This window comes from Mustela nigripes, chromosome 6 (assembly GCF_022355385.1).
Source record: "Mustela nigripes isolate SB6536 chromosome 6, MUSNIG.SB6536, whole genome shotgun sequence".
Taxonomy (NCBI): domain Eukaryota; kingdom Metazoa; phylum Chordata; class Mammalia; order Carnivora; family Mustelidae; genus Mustela; species Mustela nigripes.
The window spans coordinates 91,877,508-91,890,195 of NC_081562.1; the positions used below are offsets into that span (position 1 = coordinate 91,877,508).

Sequence of the window (12,688 nt, forward strand, 5' to 3'; positions counted from 1 at the left end):
TTGACAGAGAGAGATCACAAGTAGACAGAGAGGCAGGCAGAGAGAGAGAGAGGAGGAAGCAGGCTCCCCGCCGAGCAGAGAGCCCGATGTGGGACTCGATCCCAGGACCCTGAGATCATGACCTGAGCCGAAGGCAGCGACCTAACCCACTAAGCCACCCAGGCGCCCCTATTTTTCTTCTTTTAATATATTTCTTAGATTTATTTATTTACTTATTTATACGAAAGAGGGATAGAGACAGCGAGAGAAAGAGCACAAGTGGGATGAAGGGCAGAGGGAGAAGCACACTCCCCACTTAGCATGGAGCCCAACATAGGGCTCAAACCTGGGATCCCAGGATCATGACCTGAGCCCAAGGGAGATGCTCAACCAACTGAGCCACCCAGGTGCCCCTATTTATTATTTTTCATTCCTTTTTTTTAGTGGGGGTGAAGGAGAGAGAAAGAATCTCAAGCAGGCTCCATGTCCAGCACTGAGCCCAACTTGGGGCTTGATCTCATAACCCTGAGATCATGACCTGAGTCAAAATCAAGAATCAGGGTGCCTGGGTGGCTCAGTGGGTTAAGCTGCTGCCTTTGGCTCGGGTCATGATCTCAGGGTCCTGAGATCGAGTCCTGCATCGGGCTCTCTGCTCAGCGGGGAGCCTGCTTCCTCCTCTCTCTCTCTCTGCCTACTTGTGATCTCTCTCTGTCAAATAAATAAATAAAATCTTTAAAAAAAAAATCAAGAATCAGGTGATTAAACAACTTAGCCACCCAGGCACCCCAAGAACTTTCAAAATGATAATGTGTTAAAAGAAATACAGGGATCTATGGGGCGCCTGGGTGGCTCAGTGGGTTAAAGCCTCTGCCTCTGGCTCAGGTCATGATCCCAGAGTCTGGGATTGAGCCCCGCATCCAGCTCTCTGCTCGCTGGGGAGCCTGCTTCCCTCCCTCTCTCTCTGCCTACTTGTGATCTCTGTCAAATAAATAAATAAAATCTTTAAAAAAAAAAAATAGAAAAGAAAAAGAAATACAGGGATCTAGGGGTGCCTGGGTGGCTCCGGAGGATGGGCATCTGCTTTCAGCTCAGGCCATGATCCTGGAGTCCCTAGATCAGGCCCCACTTCAGGCTCCTTGCTCAGTGAGGAGTCTGTTTCTCCCTCTGCCCCTCACCCTGCTCTCTCATGCTCGCTCGCTCTCAAATTAATAAATAAAATCTTAAAAAAAGAAAGAAAGAAAGAAATACAGGGACCTAAAGAATTTGGGCAGTTCAGGAGCACTGGCTCAGTCATGGGTGTGCAACTCTTGATCTTGGGGTCATGAATTCGTGCCCCACATAGAGATTGCTTAAAAACAAAAACTGAAGGGAAAAAAAAAAAGAATTTGGGCAGTTGAGGAAAAAACTGAAAGCCCCTCAAATATTCAGAAACCCATTGTTAGCTTTGCTTCACTGTTTCAAACTTCACTGACCTACTCAACTCTATTGCATAAAGCACTGAAACAGGGCAAAAAGAATTACGGAGTAGCTTTAGAGAGATGTACCACATCTGGCTTCCTGCCTTCTGCCCACTTGGATTCTAAGAAACAGATATGCCAGCGTTCCCATCTAATGATCTACTTCAGCACTGCTCACCTCACTGCTTCCTCATACCCATATATTCATCTGTTACCAATCTAAAGGCCACTAGGAAGGACAAATGCAATCATCCCACCATTAGCACATGAGGAGGCTTTACTTTCTATTTTTTATCTTTAGCCCACCTAGTAAGCATCAAGGAACTGACATCACTTTGGGTAGGCTAATAATCAAAGTTAAGATATACAGATGTGGGCACCTGCCTTTAAAAGTTCTAGGCTGGGGGCACCTGGGTGGCTCAGTGGGTTAAGCCGCTGCCTTCGGCTCAGGTCATGATCTCAGGGTCCTGGGATCGAGTCCCACATCGGGCTTTCTGCTCAGCAGGGAGCCTGCTTCCCTCTCTCTCTCTGCCTGCCTCTCTGTCTACTGTGATCTCTGTCAAATAAACAAATAAAATCTTAAAAAAAAAAAAAAGTTCTAGGCTGTAGGGCGCCTGGGTGGCTCAGTAGGTTAAGCCGCTGCCTTTGGCTCAGGTCATGATCTCAGGGTCCTGGGATCGAGTCCCGCATCCGGCTCTCTGCTCAGCAGGGAGCCTGCTTCCTCCTCTCTCTCTGCCTGCCTCTCTGCCTACTTGTGATCTCTGTCAAATAAATAAATAAAATCTTTAAAAAAAAACATTAAAAAAAAAAAGTTCTAGACTGTAAAGGGTGCCTGGCTGGTTTAGTTGGAAGAGCATATGACTCTTTTGATCTTGGGGTCGTGGGTTCAAGCCCTATGTTGGGTGTAGAGATTACTTAAATAAATAAACTTTAAAAAAATGTTTAAAAAATAAAAATAAAAATAAAAGTTCTGGGCTGTAAGCCTAACTAACATTTCACAGAAAAAACTGACTTAGTTTTGTTGAACCCAATTTCAGAATAGGATTTTTTTTTTTAAGATTTTTATTTATTTATTTGACAGAGAGTTCACAAGTAGGCAGAGGCAGGCGGACAGAGAGGGGGAAGCAGGTTCCCCGCTTAACAGAGAGCCCAATGTGGGACTCAATCCCAGGACCTGAGATCATGACCCGAGCTGAAGGCAGTGGCTTAACCCACTGAGCCACCCAGGCGCCCCTCAGACTACGATTTATATAAATGCTCAGTGGTGTAGGTCTACTATAAAGGAATTAATGGGTATTCATTCAAGTGTCTTGAAAAGGTCTAGAAATAACATAAAAATACTTTTGTCTTGATTTTCTCAAAATCATTGAACATCCTAGCTTGGAAGAGCAATTCTCAATGGTACAGGAAGTAACTAGAATTTGTTAAGTCACACTGGTGTTAAGAGTCGAGAAGTGAATTGGTAGCCATACTCTAACTCCCAACCCAAATCCAAACCCAGATCACATGTGAAAAAGTAATACATCACAAAGCTAAGGCACCCACAGCTGATACTAAGGTCACTGCTAAGTATAAGTTCACTTGGGTAAATAAGAAATCAAATAATCTGGAAGCTCTGAATTCGTCTCTTTCCAATTCAGGTGTTCATTGAATTACCTAAAAGTAAGTTAGGTGGAACAACACAACAATGACTGGCATTTGTGTCACCTAGCAAGGTTAAAAAAAAAAAAGTCTTCTGAGAAAAGTGAAACTATATCTGACCTTGAGAATCAAAGTGGTAGGTGTCAGTTCTTCCAGATCAGAAAACCATTTATTTTTGCCTTTCAAAGCCTACCTTAACACTTACCAGCAAAAGTAAAACTGAGTACCACTTAAGCTGCAAATCTGGAAAACACAGGTAGGTACTAACAATGCTGACAAACTGAACAGGCTTCCTGGTATCCTGGTCATTCTACTTAGATCTCAGGAAATTTCCACTCCTGCATTTTTTGGGCTTTGCTCGTTTTAAGGGTCAAAGCCTTCAAATAGCTTCCAAGTTACTGGGATCCTCAGGTTCATATATAACAGTGAAGTAAACAAAACAATAATGATTCTACAATTATGTAGTCACCCCAAAAGCTTTCTGGACTTCCCCAGAGGCTTACAAGATAAAGTAAATTCAAAAGGTAAATTCTAAAAGCTTTTTCAAATTCACTGAAGAGTTAGATTATCTATGTGGTCTGGGTTAGGAGCTCTGGAATGAGCTAATTATAGTGTCATGTCCCCTATTCTGCCAAAACACTATCTAGAACTTGCTTCATTTCCCAACAGGCTTCCTTACCCTGTTCCCTGGCAGCAGAAGAAGCAACAGTCAAGTAAGACAAGTGTCTCCCAAATGATCAGCCTCCACCTTGCTGCTGGGTACCTGGAAGAACCCCAGTGTAAATTCTACAGGCTTCACCTTATCTGCCAACCATGCAATATAACACGCAAAACCATTCTAAGATTTTCCTTTCCTTCAGGTGCTGGCAGCTTTAATCTGCAGAAGAGAAAGTATAAACTCTTTGCAGAAGTCAAGGTCACTTGTGGGACTGTCCCTGCCTGGATTGAGAGGACTGGGACTCCCCCCTTAACAGAGAAGTTTCTCTATTTAAAGAGCTAAGTTACCCAGAGACAAAAGTCCTGGCAATCTGAAATTTAAAGCACCATTACCTGCAACAAGATTCCTATGATCCAAAGTTAACAAAATTCAAATAAATTAGGGCCTCAAAGAATGGACTCTCTCCTGGGTAGACTTAAAAGCAATAGCTAAACCTGAGCGAGCAAGTAGTAGTAGGTCATGTGACTTTAGCAGTACTGTATCCTGCCCAGTATCTTCACTTAATTGGCCTGCAGTTTGAAGGAACAATCTTTCTGGTTCTTTCTCCAATCATATGTGATAACCATGCAGAAGGTCTTACAGAAGGGCTCCACCCTACCCAAGCTCCTCCTATGTGAAGAGTAAGTGCAAGAGTCCCAAGGACAAAGAGGACCTGAGTCCCACTCCACTAGCAGGAACTACTAAAGCTTGGTCCCTGAAAGCTTCAAAAATTGGGTTGGTGAAATGGAAAAAGGCAGTTTAGAAACCGACAAGGCTCTCTCTACAAGGCGGAAGCCGAAATTAGTCACTGCTCCATCTCTGGCCCTGGGACAGTGAGCACATCTGTTCACTCCTGCCACTTCTCCTAACCCCGCACCCCCTCCTCCAAGCAGGCCTCTTCCCTAACTCCAATGGAACAGAACACCTATGTTCTCCACTGGCAGCTCCCTTTTTTTACATGGCTCTTCCACCCTAGACATGCGGGTGTCTGTAGGGTCCGAGCTCTCCACCCGCCCAAGACCGCACGCCGGGGGCGGGCAGGGCTCTCTTCACCCCCAGGCGCAGAAGGCCAGCGTAGCACATGGTCCTGAGAGCCCCACAGAGGGCTGGCGACCAGCCAAGAGCAGGGCCCCTTTAAGGCTCGCGGGGGTGCGTCTGGGTAGGGGAGGGAGACCCCGCGATGGAGGGCCTGCAGTCGCCTCAGCCCCACCCTGGGGCCGCGCGCTCCCTCCCATAGTTGCTCACCTTGGCTCCCAAGAGCCGGGCGGCCGCAGTGAGTAAAGCCATGACGGGCGAACTCGGGGATCTGGCGGGGAGGGAAGGAGGGGAAAGCGCTGCGGCAAGAACGGGAGCTGCAGCCGCTGCACCAAAGGCCGCGCCGACGGGTGGACAAGGTTGAAAGGAGGTGGCTGAGGGAAAGGGTAGACAAACCGGCGGCGGCGCCCAGCCCGGGGTCCTCAGTGAGGCCCCGCCCACTGCCCGAACTCGCTCCCGCCCCTCTCAGGGGACTCGCCTCGGGCTCGGCCATTGGTCCGGTGTATGTGGGGGCGGGACCTGAGCCGTTGACAGCAGTTGTGGAGGGCAGGATTGGATCGCCTGGGTTAGGCTAATTAGGGATGGGCGCGCGGGGTGGGGGTGACGTGTAGGTGACTAAATAAGTGCCTGATAAGTCAGTTAACTTCCTTCTTAGGCTTCCCTTCTTGCCTTTAATACATTTGGGGTTTGTTCTGAGGTGAATATGAGAGAAAAAGGTCCCAAGGACTCCGACCTTAGAAGGCCCTCGGAAGCCAATCCCTTAATATTCTATCACAGCTACTGATCATTTACTGCTCCTCCTACCCATTGGCACGATTTCGTGATGAATGTCTTTGGTCAATGACTTAATGGCCATAGAGGTGACGTCACGTGGACAGAAGCTATGATGCCAGAGTTGGCTGCCTGGTGACAATTTGAGGTCTGCAGAGGCCATGGTATTAATAGGTAGGAACAGACCCCAATATGTGGAGAATGAAAGCAAAGGCAGGAGCCTGAGTATCCAGTGCTCTTTATGGGCTGTCAGTTTGGCATCCAGTGTAGGGAAATTGAAGTCTTACAAATGCCAAGGGCACTTGGCTGGCTCAGTCGGTGGATCATGCCACTATTGATATCGGGGTTGTAGGCTGGAGCCTTATCTTGGGTGTAGAAATTACTTAAACAAAATCATAAAAAAAAATAATAATAAAAAATAAATAAAACAAAACATGGGTTTCCATCACAGGCTAGAACCTCTAGGTCCTGGGCATTATTCTCATTGCCACTCCAGTCACATGAACCCATGCAGCCAGCCCACCCATCTAGCCATAAGATCAAAAGCTGCAGACTACCCCACATTCAAAATCAGGCATTAAGCACCCTCTCTTTTTGTCACATCACTCCCACTGGGCCTCTGGACCCCTTCTCTTACTTGGCTGTCTTCTATATACCCTTATCATATGCTTCCCAGAGACCATTAAATGAACCACAGTACTAAAGTGACCTTCCACATCACTCTTGACTAATTCCTCTAGCTAGACAAGAAGAACCTTAGAACCTTTCTACTGCCCAAGAATATCATTGTCATTGACCAAGGGGCAGAGAACTGACCCAAGGACCAGGACACCTTATCTATAATCCAGGCCCCAAATGAACAGTCCTTTTATCTCTTCACATAGCGGTAATAAGATTCAGAAGTCTCAGTGCCATTTAACCAGGTTTAGATAGACCTACTTTATAAAGAAACTAGTTTATATTTTGGAGTTGGGGAAAGAGAAGGAAAACCACCATTTTCTCTTCCCAAGTTACCTTGGACTAGCTTCACACCTACCAACCAATACTCCTTTGGCTTGGGGATCAGATAGGTAGGTCTTAGGAAAGAACTTCAAAAAGAGAAGCCAAGCAGAGCCCCAAAGGAACACTGACCTCAACTACCTTCTCGGTGACTTCAAAGCACCACTGATCAATATTTGCTCCCAATTTAGCATCTCACAGAGGATTTCCTCCTAACCCTAGAATAGTCTGACCTGATTTCTGCTCTCTGGTTAATCATCCACAGAGACTAACCAGCTGACCAGAAGCTTGAACTCCAGTGCCCCGAAAAGACAGGAGGCATTCTCAGGGTGAGGCTACCAAAGTGATAATAATAATAATTGTTATTCTATATATTATCATTAGAGATTTTATTTTTAAGTAATATATATGCCCAATGTGGGGCTCGAACTCAGAACCCTGAGATCAAGAGTCTCACTTTACCTAGTGAACCAGACAGGTGTCCCCCCACCCCCACCCCAAAGAGATAATCATTGAGTGTCTTTAAGGGTAATCTACTTTGGGGCTCTAATGATTGGAGGGAGGGTGGGAAACAGCAATGCTCTAAGCCTCTTGACACTGTGTTCTGGAGTTTAGTGTTACAAAGGCTTTATGGACTTGTTTTGAAGTTGTTTAGTCCAGACATCCACTAACATAAAGCCAGTGGGAAAGGCCAGGGATGAGAAGGACTAAATGCTACCTCCCAGAATCTAGCTTAGAATCAGTTTCTAAATGTGAGTGGGACCTGGGGAGGAGAGAAGAAAGTTAAGGCAGGATTGGCTCAACTAAAGCAGCCAAATGAGCTTTAGGTCCAAATACACCTAAGTGCCGCAGGAGAGGGGCAATGCATAGAAGGCTGACAATTGAGGTCATCTTGACCTTGGCAGGACCTCTTTTTAAAATGGACAGGGGCAATGGTGCCCCCTCGTGGCTAAGGGTAAGTGAGAAAATGCAATCTAAACTTCAACTGAAACTGCCTATTTCAGTTGGTCTCCTGTATTTAACAAGTAATACCTTAAATTTATTGAATACTTAAAATTTCTAGGTACTATCTAAACGTGGTACATGCCTTATCTTAATTAATCTTCACAACAACAACTCTAAGGGATGTAGATAATAGGATCTCCACAGAGCAGAAAATCAAGGTTTAGATAAAGTATCCTGCTGAGGATCATAGTTTGTGATTGGCCTAAAGCTGTATCTTAACTACTAAGCTGTATTGTTTATATGGTGATGACTGTGAATTATCAGCTGCAACTCTGAGTCATTGTTAACTGTCTCCTGGGCACGCCAGCTCAATGTGTTCTATGAAGTATTTTATAAAATAAGAACTATAGTCTTACTTATCTATAAAACTTTTGTACATTAATACCTGGAAATACAGGATAAATCATGACCCTCCCAGAATACATACAGGTAGGAAAAACAAACAGCACCTAAAGTGACCAGGGGTAGAATGGCTTCTTATTACAAGGAATAATCAGTCTGGAGAAATAGCTTACAGGAGGTATGATGCCTTTTTGGTGTTGATTATTAGAGTCAGAGGGCATGTATTCAAACTTGGGAGGTAGTTTTCAAACAAATAAAAGTACTAGTGTATACAGGCACTGGGGACTACATGGAGACTCAACTATAGGGAGTGAAATGTAGCAGAAAGACCACTGGCCCAGGAGTAAGACGATCACTAAGACTGAAGTCTTGGCTCCCCAAGACACAGTCCCTTTGAGCTTAGTTTCTTCATCTGTAAAATGGGAGTAACATTTATTTGTTAGAATTGTATAGATTAAATAAGGTGTATGTGCTTGTTATAGGAGGATTCACCATATACTAGTTCTTTTACCCTTGCGATTCATCCGTGTCCTATATTTAAAGGATAATCTTATCCCTGCTCTGAATCCTTTTTAATAGCATAAAACCCCTCTAAATCAAATTTTTTTTTTAAATTTTTAAAGATTTTAATTATTTGAGTGATTTAAAGGGAGAGCATGAACAGGGAGAGAGGGAGAAGCAGGCTCCCCACTGAGCAGGGGCCTGATGCGGGGCTCAATGCAGGACCCTGGGATGATGACCTGAGCCGAAGACAGACGCATAACAGACTGAGCCACACAGTAGCCCCTAAAACTTTTAAAGAACTAGATTTTCACATAATAAATTTGCTTAGTCACATCCAGATCTCATTTAATACTATGTCTGAGGATGTTTCTTTAAGTTCTAACATTTTACTGATAAACTCATTTAGAAGATATCTAAAGCTTAAGGTGTAATCAGGTATGCAAAGTTACTATTTGATCTACCAAATAATGAGCTAGAATAATTTGTTGTAGGGAACCTCCAGAACGGTTCAGATAAATTGGTGGATTCCTTGTGGTAACCTGTGAAATGAATAAAGAACTGTGTAAACTCCTAACTGAGGATCAAGTCAAGGACAATATGTCCACTCTTCCCTATGTAGGACACACCCCTGTGTAGCAATGGCAAGGATTCTTGGGCAGGAGAGTTCTTAACAGCTGTGTCTTGACAGACTAGTGAGGTGTATCACTATTAATTTATTGTCAGCTAACAGTATTTTATTAAAACTTGTAAATAATTTGCTTTTTTGTACATTAACACAATTTCGAGTTTCCTATAAGAGTATTCTCAGACTTCTGATAAGCTTTCTGATGGAAGAGTAAGTTTTCAGACACAAAACAATGGACAGAATCCTGGGTATACTACAGGGGTATGAAGCATGTGAACATTATTCATATGCAACATAGAAAAAATGGTTAGTGACAGCTGGTCTGGAAAATGGACTTGACAGGATATAGCATTTCTTGTGTCTGATGAGAGAAGAAGGAATTAACACTAGACCCTGAGTTTAGTTGTCAACTAATATCAGGATACTTGCTCTGAACTAGTTCATGTGTTAGATTTCATAGGGATTTGTGGTACAAAAAAGCTTCGTTGAACCTGTTCACTTTGTGTGCCAGGCTTAGTGCAAGGTATTAAGAGAAAAAAAGATTTAAAATAGAAGCTACTTTACACCTCTATTTGATCAGACTGACACTTGGGAACATTAGCTTATTGATCCAATTTTGCCACTACAGAACTTCAAGACTGGTGGTATCTCTGGGCTTCAGCTTCTTCATCTGTAAAATGGGCAGAGGTGAACTAGATGACCTGCGAAGTCTCTTAGATTCTAAAACGCGTAATTTAAAAAGTCTTCAAAATGTTTATTCAGGTGTTCTTTCCCTGAGGCATTCCCGGGATAGAAATGTTCCATTCCAAACCCTGAGAGAGACACACCTCTGGATCAGAGGTGTTTAGAAGCTCCTTATAGAAGGTATCATCCCTATAGGTTTTCATCCCTATGCAGTACAGAATCTCTACACATAAAAAGTGGGGACAGACTTACAGTCCAGGGTGACAGATGGAGATGATAAAGGTATACTTTAATGTTGCAGTTGGCATCAAGATCTAAAAGCTTAGGTCAGTAAGCAAGGGCCTTCGTTAAATAACACTCCTTACCTCATCTCTCCCTATCTGATAGAGCCCTTACGTTTCAGATGAGTTGATCATATCCATTTCCCCTTTCTGTCTGCTACTGCTGATCCCTCTGTCTGGAAGGGCAGGGAGGGGAGAATAATGCATGTCCATTATTTCAAGACCAAGCTCTGTCTTACTTTGTTTCATCGGTATAAATACAAGTAATTTCTAGAATCCCATACTACCACACACTTACCTATGTTCCCTTGCTTATTCACAGAAGCTCCTCTTCTCACCACGATTAGTCTCTAAACACATGGTACTGAGTAAGCACTGGTAAGTGCTTATCTAGTTTGTGAGTCCAGCAGGAATCTCAGATGACAAAACAAAGAAAGCCTCAGACTCCTCCTACCTCCATGCTTTTCAAATACTTCACCATTTCCAAAGCTCCTCCTTCCCTTTCCTTTCCTATTGGGAATCCCCTATCTTTAAACCTAATATAAGGATTAATGCTGGGTATGAAAAGACAACACAGTTCATACTTTTGGTTTCACAATTTTTCAGTTCATTTCAATAAAAACATAATATAAAAGGCATTGCCACCCTCTTCCCCTCCTGGGGGTGATCCATCAAGCCTGCCAGTCTGGGCCGCTCCAGTAGTTCAAAGCTCATCATGCGATATGTGCAGGGCATGGTCACAAAGATCTGCAAATAGCACATAACAATTTCAAGGAAAATGCCACTCTCATATCGATATATGCCACTATCGAGAAAATACCCAAAACCAAACTAGCACACACCAACCATCATTTCTCAGAGCATATCCTTTTCAATGACAAAACATTCCCACTATCCTCTCACCTGTAGCTCAGGCGAGGGAGCCACAAATCCTAAAAGCTGACAGGAAGAGAATGGAGAGGAAGAACCCAAGTCCCTAAGTCATAAGTAATAGAAGCCATGTCTGGAGCTACTATCAGAGAATGGGGCATGGGGGCGGGAGGTGGAGGAACATGCTAGGGAATGTGCCGGGTTCCAAAGGGCTTTGAAGACTGGCAGTAAAATAAGAGTAGTTTACCTGTTCGCTTACTACAAAGTTTGTCTTTAACATTGTCAGCCTCTCGGGAAAAGAATTCAATGAGTTCATCCTCATATTCCTCCACAATGCTCTCACACTGTCAACCCAAGGGAGAAATGAGTGAGAGAGGGCAGCAAGAAGAAGCCTCCAGAGAGGAGGAGGAGGAGGAGGATGTTAGCAGAGCTTGCCACTTGGGCTCTCCAGTAACTCCCCGAATCTTCAAAAACCAGCTACCCACTCCCAAAGCTCACCGCAAACTTGAGAGTGCCACTGATGTCTGAATCAATTCGGATGCCCTGTAGGTCCAGTTCATTGGATTCTCCATTCCGGCCCACTACACGTACATAGTTCTTGCGGTGGGTGGAAGGGTCAATCTGCTCCCCATACTCCTTCATCCGGTCACATACCTCCTCTAGCAGCTCTGTGAGGTGGGCCTCTGAGCGAGCATAAGGCACCTAGAAATGTCCTCAGCCTTGGGTCACATTCTTCTACGTCTGTACATTAGTAATTTATATCCTTACTTTTCCTTCCAAATCTAGTTTGATCAACTTATCCTAGAATGCCTTAATTAAAAACAACAGAATTCATCTGTATAGTTCCAAAGTGCTTTCAAATATGTGATCTTATTTTACCTCATATACTAGATGCAAGCTAATGGTTTTATTTTATTTCTTTGTATTAAATGAGACTAATACCTATCCTCAACAGGAGCATTAGAGAGGTGGTATAGGCTTTGAGGATAACAATTATTAAAGCATCTCACAGACATTGTAGCCTTAAGTTTTCTTTATATACTGCTCATTAGATACAGCTTTGCGTATTTGTGTTATGTTTTCAACTAAAACACAGATTTCCTAAATACGAGGCTAAGACCTTCTCTTTCTATTTTGAATGAATGTACATATACGATTATGCCATAGTGAAAACATGAGTGACATGAATGAAGGATGTGGAGAAGGGTGCTGATCTGGGTTTGCTGACAACAAACCACAGCAGAAATAAAGTCTAAAGGTTTGGGACCAGGAAACACGTGCAGCCTTATCTTTTAGCTACCTCTCTGGGTCAATGTTTTCTTCACTTCTATTAAACCAAGGTTCTTAATTAGTCGAGTTCTCATTCAAAGTCCGAGTGAGCTACTTTATTTGGGGGAAGAGTAACAGTTACCTCCAGCACTGACTGGCTGCCATCCGGATTAATTCGGAAAGAGCCCATCTGAATGGTCTTCTTGGGATCCACCTGGGCAATTTCCCACTCTAGTTCATCCACCAGAGCCCTGCAAGCTGGTGGGAGGGGAGAGAAAGGAGAAGGAAGGAAAGGAGAAAGTAATCACCAGGGATTTCCATTCATCTTTCTCCCAGGCCCTGGATCTCATGCTCTCCCAAGGCTCTGTCTTCTCCACCCTCCTTCTCTCACTTTTTCTCTTTGTCCCCTTACCTCCACAGTGTAGATCCTGGCTCCTTCGAGCCCAGGCAGTTCCCAGCAGGGCCCCCAGAAGCAGGGCCAGACAACCCCAGCCTTTCATCTTTAGCGTAACGGGGTTGCTCCACCTGG

At 44.1% G+C, this 12,688-nt stretch overlaps 1 protein-coding gene across 5 annotated transcripts in view; it reads right to left on the bottom strand.

The window, feature by feature from the left end:
• CNPY2 (canopy FGF signaling regulator 2) overlaps positions 1 to 12,688 on the bottom strand; it is a 38,187-nt gene that overhangs the window by 24,492 nt on the left and 1,007 nt on the right. For 3 of the 5 annotated variants that reach the window (XM_059403426.1, XM_059403425.1, XM_059403424.1), the window contains 2 exons: positions 12,572 to 12,684; positions 12,302 to 12,417 (listed from right to left, as the gene is read on the bottom strand). In XM_059403426.1, the coding sequence (XP_059259409.1) occupies positions 12,302 to 12,417; positions 12,572 to 12,659 (204 nt within the window). In that variant the 5' untranslated portion in view covers positions 12,660 to 12,684. Of the gene's footprint in view, positions 1 to 5,019; positions 5,249 to 10,601; positions 10,768 to 11,137; positions 11,235 to 11,388; positions 11,593 to 12,301; positions 12,418 to 12,571; positions 12,685 to 12,688 lie in introns of those variants that run through there. The other 2 variants (XM_059403428.1, XM_059403427.1) reach the window with 2 other exon arrangements.